This window comes from Carassius gibelio, chromosome A8 (assembly GCF_023724105.1).
Source record: "Carassius gibelio isolate Cgi1373 ecotype wild population from Czech Republic chromosome A8, carGib1.2-hapl.c, whole genome shotgun sequence".
Classification (NCBI taxonomy): domain Eukaryota; kingdom Metazoa; phylum Chordata; class Actinopteri; order Cypriniformes; family Cyprinidae; genus Carassius; species Carassius gibelio.
Genome location: NC_068378.1, coordinates 25401120 through 25418114, shown reverse-complemented (window position 1 = coordinate 25418114; position 16995 = coordinate 25401120). Strand labels below are relative to the sequence as shown.

At 40.3% G+C, this 16995-nt stretch overlaps 1 protein-coding gene across 2 annotated transcripts in view; it reads right to left on the bottom strand.

Annotated features, from left to right (window-relative positions):
* Nucleotides 1-813: 813 nt before the first annotated feature.
* The window catches only part of igsf9b (immunoglobulin superfamily, member 9b), a 38386-nt gene continuing 22204 nt past the window's right edge, over nt 814-16995 (bottom strand). For both annotated transcript variants that reach the window (XM_052604909.1, XM_052604910.1), the window contains 19 exons: nt 13067-13213; nt 11584-11735; nt 11086-11203; nt 9835-9976; nt 9545-9690; nt 9254-9396; nt 9032-9172; nt 8753-8869; nt 8402-8552; nt 8181-8292; nt 7867-8042; nt 7031-7269; nt 6827-6911; nt 6449-6619; nt 6013-6049; nt 2468-5860; nt 2173-2348; nt 1809-2012; nt 814-957 (listed from right to left, as the gene is read on the bottom strand). In XM_052604909.1, the coding sequence (XP_052460869.1) occupies nt 1822-2012; nt 2173-2348; nt 2468-5860; nt 6013-6049; nt 6449-6619; nt 6827-6911; nt 7031-7269; nt 7867-8042; nt 8181-8292; nt 8402-8552; nt 8753-8869; nt 9032-9172; nt 9254-9396; nt 9545-9690; nt 9835-9976; nt 11086-11203; nt 11584-11735; nt 13067-13213 (5837 nt within the window). In that variant the 3' untranslated portion in view covers nt 814-957; nt 1809-1821. The remainder of the gene's footprint in view (nt 958-1808; nt 2013-2172; nt 2349-2467; nt 5861-6012; nt 6050-6448; nt 6620-6826; nt 6912-7030; nt 7270-7866; nt 8043-8180; nt 8293-8401; nt 8553-8752; nt 8870-9031; nt 9173-9253; nt 9397-9544; nt 9691-9834; nt 9977-11085; nt 11204-11583; nt 11736-13066; nt 13214-16995) is intronic.

The following is a 16995-nucleotide window of genomic DNA, read 5'->3' as shown; positions in this document are numbered from 1 at the left end:
ATCATTTTCAAAAATGTCAAGAAACCTTTAAATGCATTACAAAAATATACAGCAGTATCTTAAATATAAGACAGGTTCATGTTGTCGAAACATCCATTAACAGTTGTACAAAATGAAAAACGAAAAGATAAACTATTTACAACTCTAAGCACAGACTGACAAAGAGTCAGATATGGATTTTTTTGATTCAGCCATTTTAAATATCCATTTCAATGTCATTCAGAGTTCTTTGTATTCAAGTGAAACAGCTATAGAAGAATTATAGAAGAAAACTGGCTGCAAATATTTTTCTTTTTTGGAAAGTTAGTAAAAAAAGTAAAGAGTAAAAATAAATTGTGAGGACAGTCTGAGTATAAAAGAGCCTAAGCTTCTTTACTCAAAATTGGCACTGAATTTTCTATTTAAATTATAACAGAATTTGGGACTTGACCAAAATGAAAACGACAAAGGGTTGTAGCTCAGTGGAGCAAACAAATATGCAACAGCAACATTATATTCAGATATACATGCACTCATGTATATGTAAAATATAACATTATATATTTCAGTTGCTTAAAATAGGTTTCCTTAGCTGCAGTATCTGATTGTCAAAGCAGACCTCATACTATTTTTTTTTTGGTTCTGCTGATTGGAGAATGTAATAAAACCCTTTGGAAGTACAGTTCTTTTCCAGCATGTGCATTATCCACAATGGATATTTATTTCAGATACAAAATCTGTATCAAAACTCTTCTAATTAGTTTTGAAAACTGTACTTCTGTATCCTTATCTTTTACTCCATACAGATTTAGAAAAAACATTAGAAACTGAATGCACCTTTACAGCATAATGGCAATGCTTTTTATTTTACTACAGGATGTATATGTCAAAGCTACTCAAGGATATTCAAGTCTGAATCCTTTGCTTTCTCATGATTTGTTTGGTTTGCAACCAATTTGTCTTCTTTCTTGGGATGCGCTGGAAATATAAGCACAGGGATTGTAGTTAGTTACCTACCAGAGATACAACAAATAAACATTGGGTTTGCATTGAATTTACCATGGGAATAAGCAAGCCATTTTATACATGTCTGCTAACACAATGTGAATATATCCCTTTCAGAATCTTATATGTTATATATATGTGTGTATGTGTGTGTGTGTGTGTGTGTGTGTATGTGTGTGTGTGTGTGGTTAATGAGGACACAAATTTGTATAATGACATGGGTATGACACAGGTATTACAATGAGGAGGTGGTTTATGAGGACATTTTTAGTGTCCCCGTAATTCAAAACGCTTATAAATCATACAGAATTAGTTATTTTGAAAATCCAAAAATGCACAAAGTTTCCTGTGAGGGTTAGGTGTAGGGTTGGGGTAGGGCAATAGAAAATACAGTTTGTACAGAATAAAACCCATTACACCTATGGAGAGTCCCCATAAACCACATATACCAACATGTGTGTGTGAGACTATGGACCACAAAACCAGTCATAAGGGTCAATTTCTCAAAATTGAGATTTACACATCATCTGAAAGATAAATAAATGAGCTTTCCATTGATGTATGGTTTGTTAGGATAGGACAATATTTGGTCGAGATACAACTATTTGAATATCTGGAATCCGAGGGTGCAAAAAAAATCTAAATACTGAGAAAATTGCCTTTAAAGTTGTTCAAATGAAGTTCTAAGCGATGCTATTACAAATCAAAAATTACGTTTTTATAGTGCCTACAAAGTGAAGTATTATGCAGATAGCCTAAGTTAAAACAAGTTAAAGATCAATATGGATATTATAGATCAAAGAAATTAAAGGGAGGTAACGGACCAAGGTAAGGTTCTCAAAGAAGTGCGGAGCTGGAGTCAGAGTCTGGGTCAGGGGGGATGCAGGAGTCTTGGGAGCAGAATTGCTGGGCTCTGCGGTACTCCTGGAACTCCTGTCTCAGGGCATTGAAGCGGGCCTCACTAAGGGAATGACTGTACCGGTGCCGAGGAGGCTGGGATACTAAGGGAGGGCTTACGGAGTACAGGCCTGAGAGTAGAGGAAAGGAGCAGGAGGAGGATAAGGAAGATAAATTGAGCAGGATGGGTAAAGTTAAACTGGTTCAGTTCAAGGGAAACTTCATTTGGCATTACATTTGGTGTGGGGAATGACCAAACATGCTCAAAGAGGTGAAGGATGAAGTTCTTACGTTTACTCTGGAAGTCCTGGAGGCCAGTAGTGGAGCGGGGGTGATCTTGCCTGAACTCTCTGCCTCGACCAAAACCTGCATGGGGCCGCTCCATCTTCATGGCCTCCAGTGTGTCGGGATCCACAGAGCATTCGACAGCATCCCACTCGTAACTCTCATCTACTGAGGTATTTCTTCTAGACACACACATATGCAACAATACACAGTGAGACGTACAAGAGGACAGTGATGTTAAATTGTACAAAACAAAACAAGAAATAGGTAACAGCCTCATGCATTTGTGTGTCAGCTTCACCTTTTGGACCTCTGTTCTCTCACATCTTTGTCGGCCCTGTGCATCTCACTCTCCTCGGTAGTCTCTGGCGAGCTGAGTAAGGTTGGGGTGATAGAGAGAGACTGGCGTAGGTGTCCATACGGTCCCACACTACCCCTTCCACTGCTCTGGCTAGCGTAACTGGCTCTGCCCCCATCACCTCTTATATCTCGGCCTTCTGTCTCTGTGAAACCCCTAGTTGCACCCATCCCTTTGTCCACCTGTTTCGGAAAGTCTTGCTCTCGTCGGGGGAACGATGTAAGATATGGTGAGGGCCAGCTGTAACCTCTGGGTAGGAAAGGCCTTGGGGGACCCATTCTTGGTTCTGCAGGATACAGGTAGTCCACCCTGGCCACTGGCCTGGTAGGGCCAAAATGTCTTGAGGGGTCTTGTGGGACATACTTATGCTGAACTGACCTGAGTGTTTCCTGACAAGACAGAGGCCAACTAGAGGAATCTGGAAAAACTGTTCCCTGTCGACGTGGATCTGATTTCCTCCTGGAAGGAAGGGATGATTCCATGTGTTGTGGTGGATCTGGGGCTGAGGGACCAGGTATGTGGTAGAGGGGCTGCATGTCAGCTCTATCAAAATGCTGACGTCTCTCTAGACTGTAGTTGGTAAGAGGCTGAAAGTGCACTGTCCCTCGCCATGATGAACCAGACATGGGATAGTAATGTGCAGGAGTACGACCCAGACTGTATGATTTGAGCCTTATGTCTGGATGGGGAAATTCGTCTTTGTAGCAGGTCTCAGAGACATAAGTTCTAGGATTCTCTAAATGTCCCCCTCTAGAACCTAAACTAATGGACTTTTTTAGGAAAGGATGTGGTTGCCCAACTCCAGAAAGGGTCCTACCTGGACCAATGCTGACTGATTTCTTCATGAAAGGCACAGGAGCCTGATAGATCCTTGAGGATATCATGTTTGTTTGGTCACCCTGATTCTGAGCCCTTTGATATTGTTCAGATGTAGAGTCTGGACATTTGGAAACTATTGCTGCAATGCTTTTAGCTGTGTTAAATAAAGTCTGTGCTGTGGCACGTTGATAAAATTCTTGTTTTTGAGACCCTGAACTCTGAGAAAGCAAAGGATGAGAACTCTTTTCCTGTTGTTTAGATGGTGAGAAACCTTTATTGCTTGTGTCTGAGGTACCTGATTTATCACAGGTATCTCTTGCCTCTAATTGTGAACATGGTTCAGAAACTGGAATACTTCCAGGTTTATCATGTTCTACAGGAATGTTGAGGGTGCAAGGCTCATGAACAGCCCCATTGTGCTGACTAATATTGGTCTCAGAGTGGTCCTGACCATGTTTTTCCCAACTTTTGGGCACAACGTCAGGCTTATCTCTTAACAGTATCCCAGTTTCTGCCTCGACAGTTGGTTCAGCAGATTCCAAAGACTCAGTTACTTCTACAGGATCATCTACACTCATTTCAATGAAACCCGGAAGACTTAGGTATTCCAGGATAGTGCTTGTCTGCAGTGGGGACATCCGGGCTGGTTGAGGAGCAAGCTTATATTTAATTGATTCTGAGAAATTTGACTGATCACTTTCTGCCTCATTTTCCAACAAGGTCAGGGGTGATATCCGACTAGGGCTTTCACTGAAGACACATTTGTCACTCTTTCTGGATCGAGCCCTGATAATCTCTTTCTCTTGTTCGCTGTTAGGCAATATGGAACTGAAATCATCATTTACTATGACTTTTCCCTTTGCTCCTACTTTCTGATGATCATAGGGCAATGTAGAACAGCCTGATGGATTACGACTCAGTCTGTCTTTTTGAACAGCCCTTACTTCCTCCATGTCTGTAACACTTTGACTACTGGGATCAAAGTAATGTTGGTCAGGACCAGTCTCTATATCTTCTCCTGCCACCACTTGGTGCAGCTCAGATGGTTGAGGACTGAAGTGAGCAGAGGATACTGATCTAAATGCTGGAGCCTCTTTTTCAAATTTTCTTTCTTGCAACCATCCTTCCTCAACTAAAGTACTGTTGGGCAGCTCCTGCTCCTCTTCCAGGTGACTCTCCAGGTGTCTAGAGTGTGGCCCACTGAGGTCTGTTCTACTGTGAGAGGGTATGTCCCTGGTAGGAGAGAAAATTGAGAGAGAGGTATATTGTGTTGCTGGTGAATGAGAAACATCTGCTGCCACTGAATCTTCTACATTGGCACTGCCTTGTTGAAGTGTATTAGGGTAGAGTGAGCGAGGTGTGTTCCCTTCAGACAGGCTCTGCACGGGAACCTGGCTGGTGGGGGACGTCACAGGACTTATGTCCCACTGGATGTATGTGGAAGATAAAGAGGGAAGTCTGTCCATGGGACTGCTGGTGTTGCCGAAATAACAGCCCCTTCTATAGTCCGATACACGCTGGGCCAGGCTGCTGGGTCGAGTTTTTTGCCTTAAATGGATGTCTTGGGGCTTCCAAATAGGGTCTTCAGACTCAACACCTGTCGATTTTCGTAAAGGACTTGCAGAGTTTGCCCGCCTCTGTTCTCGCTCATGTGCCTGTGCCCTTCTGCTGGACGTGTAGTGTTCTAACTGCCTCTCCATTTGCTCCCGTTCCTTCACTAACTTTAAACATTTGCCTAAGTTGTCCCTTTCTCTTTCACCATCCAGTTGAGTAATCATATTGCTGGGCTCTGTCAGCTGGCTGTCTCCATTGATGGGGTGGTTATGTTCCTGATGGAGCAGCCTCTCTCTCTCCAAAGCTTGATCTCTCCTGCTTGGAAGGATGTCCTCCCTATGACTGGCACTCCGGTATTTTTTTAGTGAGTCACTTGTCCTTTTTTCACTACAGTCAGAATAAAAGCTGGCCCTTTCCAACAATGCATCAGAGCAACCCTGCTCATCATCAGAGTAGAAACAGCCATGACGGGAGAAGTTCCTGGCCATTGCCTTCACTCTGCCTGGGGAGTGAGGAGGTCTTTCTGGACCTGGAGAGTCCACTGTCAATGCTGAAGGGAACTTTCCCCGTCTATCCCTCTCTGATCTAACAGGTTTTGACTGGTTGGACTCTTTAAACGATCCATTGTTCTCCTTTTTGAGTTTTTTTTTTACGTGGGTTGGTGTGGGGATTTCTAGGACTGGTTGGATAACAAAGCGTCCATCAGGACTTCTCGAAATGGACTCAATAGCAGATGTGGTTGATGGAGATCCCCCAAAGTGGCTCTCAAACTGGGTGTAGTGTGGAGGTGGAGAGGATGAGGACAGAAGCTGTTTTCTCTGATCCTGGTACTCACTGCGGCTGCCTTTATCAAACGAGGAACCGTCTGTACGATCATAAGAGGATGAATTGGGGAAGAAGTTTAAGGGAGGGCATAGCTTTAACTTCAGCACACTGTTGGGACTGTCAGAAGGCGAGTGAACTCTTAGGAGAAAAAAAATACAAGAGAACATTTAAGGAAGGAAGACAGGAAGACTTCATCCCTTCAGGTTGCCATTTCAAAAGCCAATTGCTGTACAGTGACAAAGATGAAGAAGCTTAGGATTGATACATGCGTTGAAAAGATGGACACTTACTGTGGAGATGAACTCTTCTGGATGGCAGAGGGGATATCTGAAATGGTGGGGAGGGTGTAAAGTTCATATCATGCCACAAATAATGAGTCATAAGATGAAGTGACAAAAACACAAACACCCTCAACAGAAACAGATGCAATGGATAACTACACCACTGACGTCTGAGAACAAATACATGAATTAAAATATGTCATGTATCAGTCTCTGATGCACTGAATGTCACAGCAATTGATATGGAATGGCGTCAAATCATTGCTAACTGTACATAAACATTTGTTTAATTACATAACCCATGTATCTGAATGCTGCAGCTCAAAATAACTTTGAGCATGCAAAAAGCTTCAAAATGTGTTTGTAGTGCTGTAATTTCAGTTGAACAAAATAATCATTTTCAATACCATAACAATGACCCTGTAAATTTTATCACTGCTTTTACCATCTCTCTTTTTCCTTCTCCGTTGTCTCCTTCTACTGTTCATAACACAAGCTGTCACCAAAGAGAGGATGATGGCAACAAACAGGAAACACATGCCTCCAATCATACCAGCCAACAGGGGCTCAGGAACAAAGGCCAGGATACTAGGCGCTGATGGATACATATCCATACCTTAAGGTCACACATGAAATGTTATCTATTAATAATATATTAAATCAATAAACATATTATACTACTGATTTCTTGAACTCTTAATTTCTCACTAAAACATATTAAAAAGTCCACATTATTCATTAAATCTGTAGTTTTCACCAGCTTCATGGTGCCTGAGAAAATGTTAATATTATATCAAAATAAAGATTTCTGAGTTCACCTCACCTTCAGTAGAGATGACAACTGAGTCACTTGGCACACTGACTTGTTTGTCTCTACAAGACAAAAGGCGCAGCTCATAGTTTGAGTCCTGTGGAAACACACAAAGAGTAAATCACCCATCAAGTGAATACAAATGGCAAAGAATAGGTTCATTCAACATCAAGCTGTTTATATTATATTATATTTGCAATATTTCACACATTTTACCTTCGCAAGTCCCTGTACAATCAGTTCAGTCACATTGACAGCAATCTCTCTGTCTATAGTGATCCACTCTCCCTTTCCCCGTTTTGCTTGAAGTACAAATGAAGTTAATGGAGGAGACTCTTCTAGAGGTGGCAACCATTGCAACAACACACCCAGTGATGTACGATTGGCTGATAGCAAGGTAGGAGGGGACAACACAGTAATGGTGGTTACCACCGTGGGAGCTTCTGTTGGAGGTGCTGCATTGTAAAAAACACAAGGTTTTACCTCAGCATGCTAAATCATACATCTTGGCCCAAAGGTTTAGAATAACGTTAAAGCCAACCAGGGAATGTTTTTAATCAAAAAAGAATAAAGATCTGGAAAAGAACTACATATAGCAGGGATCCTCAAATCTGGACCTCGAGATCCACTTTCCTGCAGAGTTTAGCTCTAACCCTAATCAAGCACACCTGAGCATGCTAATCAATGCCAGTCAATGTCTTTAGGATCATTCGAAAATCGCAGGGTTGGAGCTAAACTCTGCAGTGCATTGGACTTCCAGGGCAAGATTTGAGGAAGGGGGACATATAGGCTAATCTTTCCCATGTATAACAGAGATCCTCAAATGCTGGCCAGGAGGGTCATTGTCATGCAGATTTTAGTGCCAACTCTAATTGAAAATTACTATAAAAAATAAATAAATGTAGGTGAGTTTGATCTGGGTTTGTGCTAAAGACGGCGGTGGGGGGTGGATCTGAGGAACCTGAGGAATAAGACACATGTCTGCGTGTGTAGAATTTATGGATGACCTCATAAAGTGCATAGTTTGTAAATGATGTACAAAGAATACTGACCCAGTGTCCTGATGGTGACAATCTCACTGAAGGGGCCAGAGCCCAACTTGTTTTGAGCAAGAACGCTGAACTGGTAACTAGTCGCAGCTTGCAGACCCGTCACCAGCAAGGAGGTTTTGGATGTTGGCACAGGAACTGAAGCCCATGCATGCTTGCCTCTTACAGTGGGCTTTACCCTGATATGGAGAGAGATCAAATATTGAACTGAGTCAGTCCCATTCACTGAAGGGGCACTGTTACTCATGACATCTTTAGTACAATGTACAAAACAATTTATCTAATGCTGCAGATGCATTCAATTTTAAGTGGCTAACCAAACAGTAAATTTCTGTGTGTATCCTCCATCAAAGCCCGGCTCCCAGGACACATTGGCCTGAGTAAACCCTGGATCCACAGACAAGGAGGTAACAGCATGGGGACTTGTGCCTGAAGAAGACAAAGCAGATACTACATTTAATGTCGGTCTCACTTGATTTTCTATAGGTACATGAGGGTTCTTTTTTATTGACGGGCATCTATTCACTGTTCCTCTCACCTAGCACTAAAATTGTTGTTGAAGCACTGACAGTGGCCACATGGTTGGAGGCAAGACACTCCCATGTCCCCTGGTGGTCCTTACTAAGCGGACGCAGGGCCAAAGAGCCATTGGATAAGACTGTAAATGGAGAGCGAGGGGATGGACCAACCTAGAGTAGATGATAAAGAATCAAAAAGAGACTGAACCAGCATCCGAGGCGTTTAGTCAATGCCTGTAAATACATACAGTATATGCTTTTTTCTTATTTAACAGATATACACACATTTCATACATCACCGAGCTGAAACACACTGAAAGCTATTGGATTTTTAAATATTTTTTTTAAATATATTTAAATATTAACCTTACCTTATTCCATGTGATGTTAGGGGTGGGATCTCCCTGAGACTGACAGGGTATCACCAGCTCCCTGCCTACTTCTTGTAGGTACTCGGCACGAGGCAAGACACGGAAAGAAGGGGGGTCCTGTGCACATCACCAGATTGCAAACAAGAGAAATGGTGTCAGCATTCAGTGTCAGGTCATTCATTAATAATGCATTTCAATATGTGGTGACATTTATGAGTAAATGGCAACCTATATAAACATGTGCCAAAGTATTTTCCATTTTTGATATATGGTGCTCACCTTCAGGATAACTTTGGTAGGTTCTGATTGGCCCATGGTCCCGTAACTGTTATAGGCTGTACAGGTGTACATGCCCACTGCATCATCATTGGCTGCGGTTATGAACACTGAGCCTTCAGAGTTGACCATCCATCCTGGATACTAAGCAATCAAGAAGTATATAAAATGTTCTTATATGGGTCACAGTGAGATGTTTGATGTTGTAAACATTCAATAATGTACCTGCTCCAGATCCAAGGACGCTCCATCTTTGGTCCAATTAACATACAGCACAGGGGGCTCGGCTTGAACTGGGCATGTGATCTTTCCACCCTTTCCCGAGGGCAGATAAGTCTCACGGGGCATTCGTACCACTCGTGCTGGATCTTTAGCAGAGTCAGGTTTTTAATCTTTCATTTGGTATTTGGTATAATTTGAACCTTTAAACTTATCTAGCCTTTTTACATAGTTTAAATGATTTGATTATTAAAAAAATATAAAGAATCTAGAACCAGCAAATTGCAAAGCACTCACGTTTAACTTTGAGGTAGGCGGACGCAGAGGGCGGAGTCATTAGACCATTGGTGGGTCTGCAGGTATAATTCCCAGAGTCCTCAGGGATTAGACCCGAAATGAGGAGGGTCCCATCCACAAGTATTTTCACCCGTGATTTCAGAATTCTGTGAACAAAAATATGTATTCAACTGAGGGGCAAACAAAAATTGCAAAAATACCTGACACTGCGGTTGACCAATCAGAATCAAGTATTCAAGTGAGCCACATGATATTGTTATACATTTCAAGTTAGTATTCCGGTCACTTACTCAATGTGATACACATTTTGTCCTTGTTTCCACCACTCATACGTGAGGTTAGAAGGATACGCTTCTGCTTGGCATTGCAGAATTGCATCCTGGGACATGTTCATGGTGGCGTCCTCAGGGGGAATGATGATAATTGGTGGACCTGGGTGAATGTAAGAGACCATGCATGTGAGATGGAAGTGTAAAAGCATGCATGCAAGCCAGCTTTGACAGTCATTCAGATCCAAGGAGGATCTTAATTCATGAATGAGATTTAGGCTTAAAGGGATACTCCACCATGTTTTCATATTCAATATAGGCCAAGCAGAGAAGCTACCAAACACCTCCACGTTTTCCCTATTTAAATACAGTTACTCGCGTAGTGTAACTCGACCTAGGACGGTAACACAAAACAAAACGTTGCGTTTTTCTAAGCGTGTAAAATGGATAACTATATTGTATGACGGAATACCATGGCAAATGCCTGTAAGCACTTCGTCTTGGCGCAGTAATATCTTCACTCGTGAAAAATCCTCTCACTGGCTCCCGCTCCCTCTAGTGAAGATATTACTGCGCCAAGATGAAGTGCTTACAAGCACTTGCCATGGTATTCCGCCACACAATATAGTTATCCATTTTTGACGCTTAGAAAAGCGCAACGTTTTGTTTTGTGTTACCGTCCTAGGTCGATTTACACTATGCGAGTAACTATATTTAAATAGGGAAAACGTGGAGGTGTTTCGTAGCTTCTCTGCTTGGCCCATATTGAATGAATGGGCTAAGCTAAGTGCTTTCAAAGTTTCACCGCGCGCCAAAGCGATTGAGTGCGAGCACTGAGACGAGAGAGGTATGCATCAACTTGTCTTAGGTAAGGGAAAAAAATAGTTTAATTTGAAAACACGGTGGAGTATCCCTTTAAGTGTCAATTTGCATTGTGCTAAAGCTCTACCACCAAAAGAGGGCAGTGTTTGCTTGTAGACAGTTTGCCAGAATAGTTAGTTACTCTACTTAATGCTGTGTATACCACATTCTGTTGCTCAATGTTCAGAAGATGACAGATGAAAAAAAAAATGGCAATGCATCCACTTTGAAGCAAACATTGTTCTTCATTTTATTTTCTTAAAGTGCACATCTTTCTCAGTGAATAACATATACACATTAACAGTTCTCATACCCAACACTGCTTAAACGTTAATACCCTGCAAGCCTATTTTGATTTAATGCTGCTGAGTTTCCTCACCCACGTGGAGAAAGACGTGGTGTTTAACTGACCTTTGACCTGCAGCTGTGTGGTGTGGGTAAGGTTCCCTTCTGAGTTGGATACGTGACACTTATATAGTCCTGTCGTTTCCCTGGTAACCGTGCTTAAAGACAAGGTTTCATTGAGTACCTGGTGGGGGAAATTAATGTTTAGGTGGTAAACGAGACGAGGAATAAGGAAAATGTGAACAGCCCAAAGTGAACTCTACACACAAGTCAGCATGAAACAAGATTAACAAGTGATTGTGCTTCCGTAACACAATGTATTTCGGACTAAAACAGGATAATCAATGCGGAAAAGAATCTAGATTGGATTTTATAAAAAACTGAACAATGCAAAGCTTGTTATATATCAAAATGCACATAGCTAGTTGCAGGGGGAGGGATTTATGCATCATTCACAATAAGACTTAAAACATGTATTAAGAAAGCAAACAGGGTCGTTTTGGACTTCATGCTGACTTTCAATGATCTTTATTAATGACCTATCAACTAACAAGCTCTGTGTACCTGAATTGCTTCTTGTTTTTCAGCATCACTATCATCTTTTCTCCAGATGATGGTGGGTTTGGGGTTTCCATGAGCAACACAGTGGAGGGTGAGAGATTCACCCAACATGACCTCCAGAAAGGCAGGAGGAGTCTTTATGAACATCGGAGGAGCTACAACAGATATAAAAACCATCAAAAAACATCCATGTTCATCAAAATATTAAAATAAAACTAAAAACAATACAGAAATAAATATATACAGAAATAAACACTTAAAATAAGTGATAATTTGCAAGTGCTGAAAAATCTCTAAACACAACAACAACAAAAAAAAAAAAGATATGTCCCCATAACACTGTCAACACATGCACACTCATAAACAAAGACAGCTTTCAAAACCACTGTAAGCTGACACTGTGCATATAATGGGCGAAAGGAGAGTTTTCTGCGAGTGTGAGTTTCTGTCCATTCTACAGAAACACCATCAGATGCTAAAAGCCAGTCTGGAGAGAGGCTGATTCTTAAAGCCTATTGCATGAGTTCTGCTGATATCAGAACAAACATCATCTGCATCAGACATTGACATGTGTGTCATGAAAAACGAGACAGGATTATGCAATTCTCACTTATTCACTGCAACAAAGCTTTCACATGAGCTCCAGATGCTGCTTTAGTCAAAAGTTAAATCCTTTTTGTAGGAGTAACACAATGCATTATGATGCCAGTAACATGAACATGAAACATAAAAGCACCATCATAAAATATACATTCTCTTAAAAAAATGCATGCTCCCAATTTCTATGGAACTTAATTGACACAAGATTCATTTTAAAGATTAAGTAACACAGCTGGAATATAACATATGGTTGGTTTTGGGTGCATTTATATCAGTGATATCAGCATTTACATCCAGACATCAGTGTTATAATTATAGATTTTAGTATTTTGAATTAGATTGTAATAGCATTTTTTCTACTTTAATGTTAATTTTAGTTAGTTTAAGTATTTGTGTTATGTATTTTGTCATTTTTATTGTATTTTGCTTAAGGTTTAATTAATTTTTACTTCAGTTTTAGTTATTTTAGTACATCAAGTTAAACAAAATGAAAATGAGAAATATTGCCATGCAAACTAGCAGAAATAAAATAAGTTAAAGTTTTTCTATACATGTAATTTCAGTTTAATTTCAGTCATTTCAAGTAACATTTTTATGGTTTTACGGTTCTAGTTTTATCTAACTATAATTGACCTGTATGCTGTGTAACAGTACAATTAATGTTGCAGGAAATTTAACAAAAAATGGTTAAATATTGGAGTAAAAATTATATTTGGAACTTGATGGACATACACATACACTGAAAATCTAATTGACATTTAGTGTAAAAGCATGTAAAATGACTGAAATTTGTAAAATGTTATGAAACTTTAAGGTTTTGACATGCAAAGCCATTAAACACACCCCTTAAACAACTGGATAAAAAGAAATAATTGTCTTATCCCACCTGAGATGGACAGGAAGTTCCAGGTGCCGTTCTGAAACTCATCTGTGGTTCTATCCAGCAGGAGAATCCGACACTCAAACCAGCCCTCATCCTCCAGAGTCAACTCATCCACCAGAAGAGACGCGCCACGGCTCAGGGACACACGACCTGCCCCGGAAATCAGAGAGACAAGAGTTATTCAGAAGTATTTTGAGAAATGAGATAAAGAAAAAGAAAGCACACAAAACGGCAGCTCAAACATTAGAGCAAATGCTAGCACCTCATGGGTTTTGATTCCCAGGAAATATATGAACTTAATAAAAATGTGTACCTTAAATGCAATGTATGTTTTTTGGGGGGAATAAAAGCATCTGCCCAATGCATAAAACATAAATTTAAAACTGCTGCCCTTTGTATTCCAAAAACCACATGCATACCTGAAACCACCAATGCAAATCCAAATGAGATTATTCCAGCCCTGTTACTTCACAAGCCAATGAAGTATTTCATGTATTATCCCCGAAATTAATACAGATGAGTGTCTGGAATTCTAAGTTATTCAGAACCCAGTGTTTAAAACAGAACATCGTTATGGCCTAAAAAAACCCCAAAAAAACAAATTGACCAATTCTTTTGACCACCAAGTAAAATTTGTATGCTTGATTACTATTTTACATAACGTACCAGATATATTCATGCAATATAATTAATTAATGCAATGCACAATTCAGTAGATCATAGAGACAAAGAAAATATCAGCTCCACACAAATCTGAACATCTCATGGTCAGCTGTTTTCCTCATAGCAAAAACAATCCCACAAACCTGCAATGGTTATTGAAATATGATATGAAAGGAGCACACAGACACAATAATCAGTTTCAAAGCCCTAGAAGCAGTTTAATCTAATACTAGCAACTCTTTGAAACATGATATGTGTGTTGTCTGGTTACGGGAGTCTGGTTTTTCAACCTCGATCTCTCCCTCTACTTTTATTCAGCTTTTTTAAATTTTCTCTGAATTCCAGGGTTGTAAACGATGACACACTGATAACGCAGTGGAAGGCGGCTGTGAGTGTTTCCTCTTTGCTGGAAGCAGTGGTTGAAGTTTGAAAGGAAGCCAAGCTCCCCATGTAGAGTATGAAAACCATACCAGGACAATTTACTGAAGAACTGATGGCGTGTCCTGACATATCCTATCCTTTATCTTTTATCAAATGTTTGCTTGGCATCACATCTAGAGTGCCTTTAGGAGAGAAACCCCACAAATGAGATCTATTTTGATATCTCAGTTGTTTTCAGACAATACTGGGATTCAACAGCCAAAGTCTGCAATCAAAAGTCAGAGATCTTCTCATTCTGAACTCAAACAATTCTTATCAAATGATCTGAGCTGTTATCCACGTTCACTTTTATAGCGGTTACTGAAGGATAACTATGTACCTAAAACAAAACAAGTAATCAAATAGACACAAATTAAATAAAAACACACAAATAGAATTAATTTTAGGAGAAACATCTGAGATAAAGAAGTCTCTTCTGCTCACCAAAGCTGCATTTACTAAATCAATACTACAAATTAAGCAGTGAAATATATTACTGTTTTCTATTTAAATATATTTTAAAATGTAATTTATTTTTGTGATGCAAAGATGAATAGACAACAGCAATTAATGTGCTGATTTTAATATTATAATTTGCTGTAAAAAATAAATAAAATCTTATAAACAAAGTTGAAAACAGTGCTGCTATATAATTCTGGGTAAACTTTTATTTTTTATTATTATTATTATTTATAAGTTTCGCATTCTTACTAAGGCTGCATTTATTTGATTAAAAATCCAATAAAAATAGTAACAGTGAAATATGATCTGTGATGCGCAGCTGTATTTTCAGCATCATTCCTCCAGTCTTCAGTGTCACATGATCATTCAGAAATCATTCTAATATTTCTGATTATTATTAATGCTGTTGTCAAAACAGCTGTGCTGTTTTATATTTTGTTTGTTCCCGATTTTTCGGTTTCTTGATCAACAGACCGTTCAAAAGAACAGAATTAATTTGAAACCGAAATCTTTTGTAGTGCTATAAATGATACATAATACATCTTTGCTGAATAAAAGTGTATATTTATTTTGAACAGTAGTGTAACTGTAACCATAAATCCAAAAATAGCAACCTCTTAGCAACACCAAAATAGCAATCCTGACTGCTTCACATAGACTCATTTCCCCAGCAGGTGACTGCTGCATTGAACAGGAACCGAATAACAATCAATCGAGCAAAATTCACAACCTTAGGGCTTATTTTTCAAACCCGCGCCATCCAATATAAAATGACTAACTACGAGTAACAACTAAGCCCGGTCTAATCTCAGAGCTGAAGCTGTGGAAGTGATTTTGCATATATAGTAATTGTCTGACCTCATCCTTCAGAAGCATTCTTTTTTTTATAGAGCGGCAGCCGGTGTGTGTTTACTGTCATTAAAAGGTTCCTCTGATCCGAGTCAGAGAGCGAGGGTGCTTATTAAAGCAGGAGAGAGGCTAAAACAGGCCAGGTGTGGTGGATATTCCACAAATTTATGCTGCTGTCTCTCTCCTTTCTATTCCTGCAATGTCCAGTTGCTTTGCCTGATGCTTTAGGGCATAGAAAAGCACTAAATGGACTTGCATACAGTCAATTAAACATTAAACAAATGTATATGCACACACACACACATATGCGGGAAAGCACACACAGTGACTGTGCGGTTGTCAACCAACACTCATGGTTATTGGACACTGAATTCTTTCCCGCCACGGAATGTTTGCCCATCAATGAGAACAGAATGGAACACCCCCTCCACCCTTTTAATTCTCTCAGGTTTCCATAGCGATGGAACCTTGGGGTGGGAGTTTGGATTTGAATTCAGTTGCTGTAGAAACCCAATGGGGCAAAAACACAGTGAGGGAGGGAGGGAGGGAGGGGCGGGTCACGGGGAAACGTTTGTGCTGGTGATTTTAAAAGATTACACGTGGGGAAAAAAGAAAAGCGTGTTTTGATTTAAGTGGATGAAAGGGTCGAGAAACGCGTGAGAGTGAATTACAGAGACGTGACGGAAACAGTAAGTGCACAACATCTAATGCAATTAAACTCACTGTCATGATATAATCTCTTGATTATTTTGACAAATATTAGACATCTCTACAGGAATGGGCTCTTAATGCTCCCACAGGGCAAGTTATTGATGAACAAAAATTGAATTACTGTCACAAGTGCATAACGTGAATTCCAAAGAAGGTCGTTCTGGATCAATGATGAACCCTCAACAGCAGTCGGTGACCCTTGACCTCCTCAAACCTCCAAAGATTTACCTCCAGACATGTCCACGATTGCACAAGGGTCAATACTTAGATGATGGTCGGCCAGAAGGACCCCAGCGACTAATCAGAGTCTGCGGATTCCAAAAGTTTTTTTTTTTTTTTTTTAAATAATCTGACTGGATAAGCCAATATGCACACACTTTTGTGTGTCTGTGTGTTTTATTACACTGCTGTAGAGATCACAATAATGCATGGCCTTGATTGGCGTACTGCTTTGTTCAAATGTTTTCCCACTGCTCTGTAATCACACGTTACTGAGTCTAGCTGATGTTCACTGGAGGGTAATACGCAGCTCATATGAGCAGCGGTCAGGTTCTCTGCTTGTGGGTGGTACATGAGCCAGCCAAAAGATCTTCTCCACGTGGTTCTGGGATTCTGACATGGGCTTTTCAAAAGCCCCTGGCCCTGAACTCCCTCGGCATACAGCACTGAAACTCTCCTCCTCACTTCACCCCAGGGTACTGTGGGACATGTTTCGTCTCCTTTGAAAACTGTTGGACGAGTCATTTTTCAACGACAAGAGAGAATGTGCTGCTATGAACATAAAGCAGCTCCAAGGGAAAATCATGGGCCACCCCACTGAACTAAAC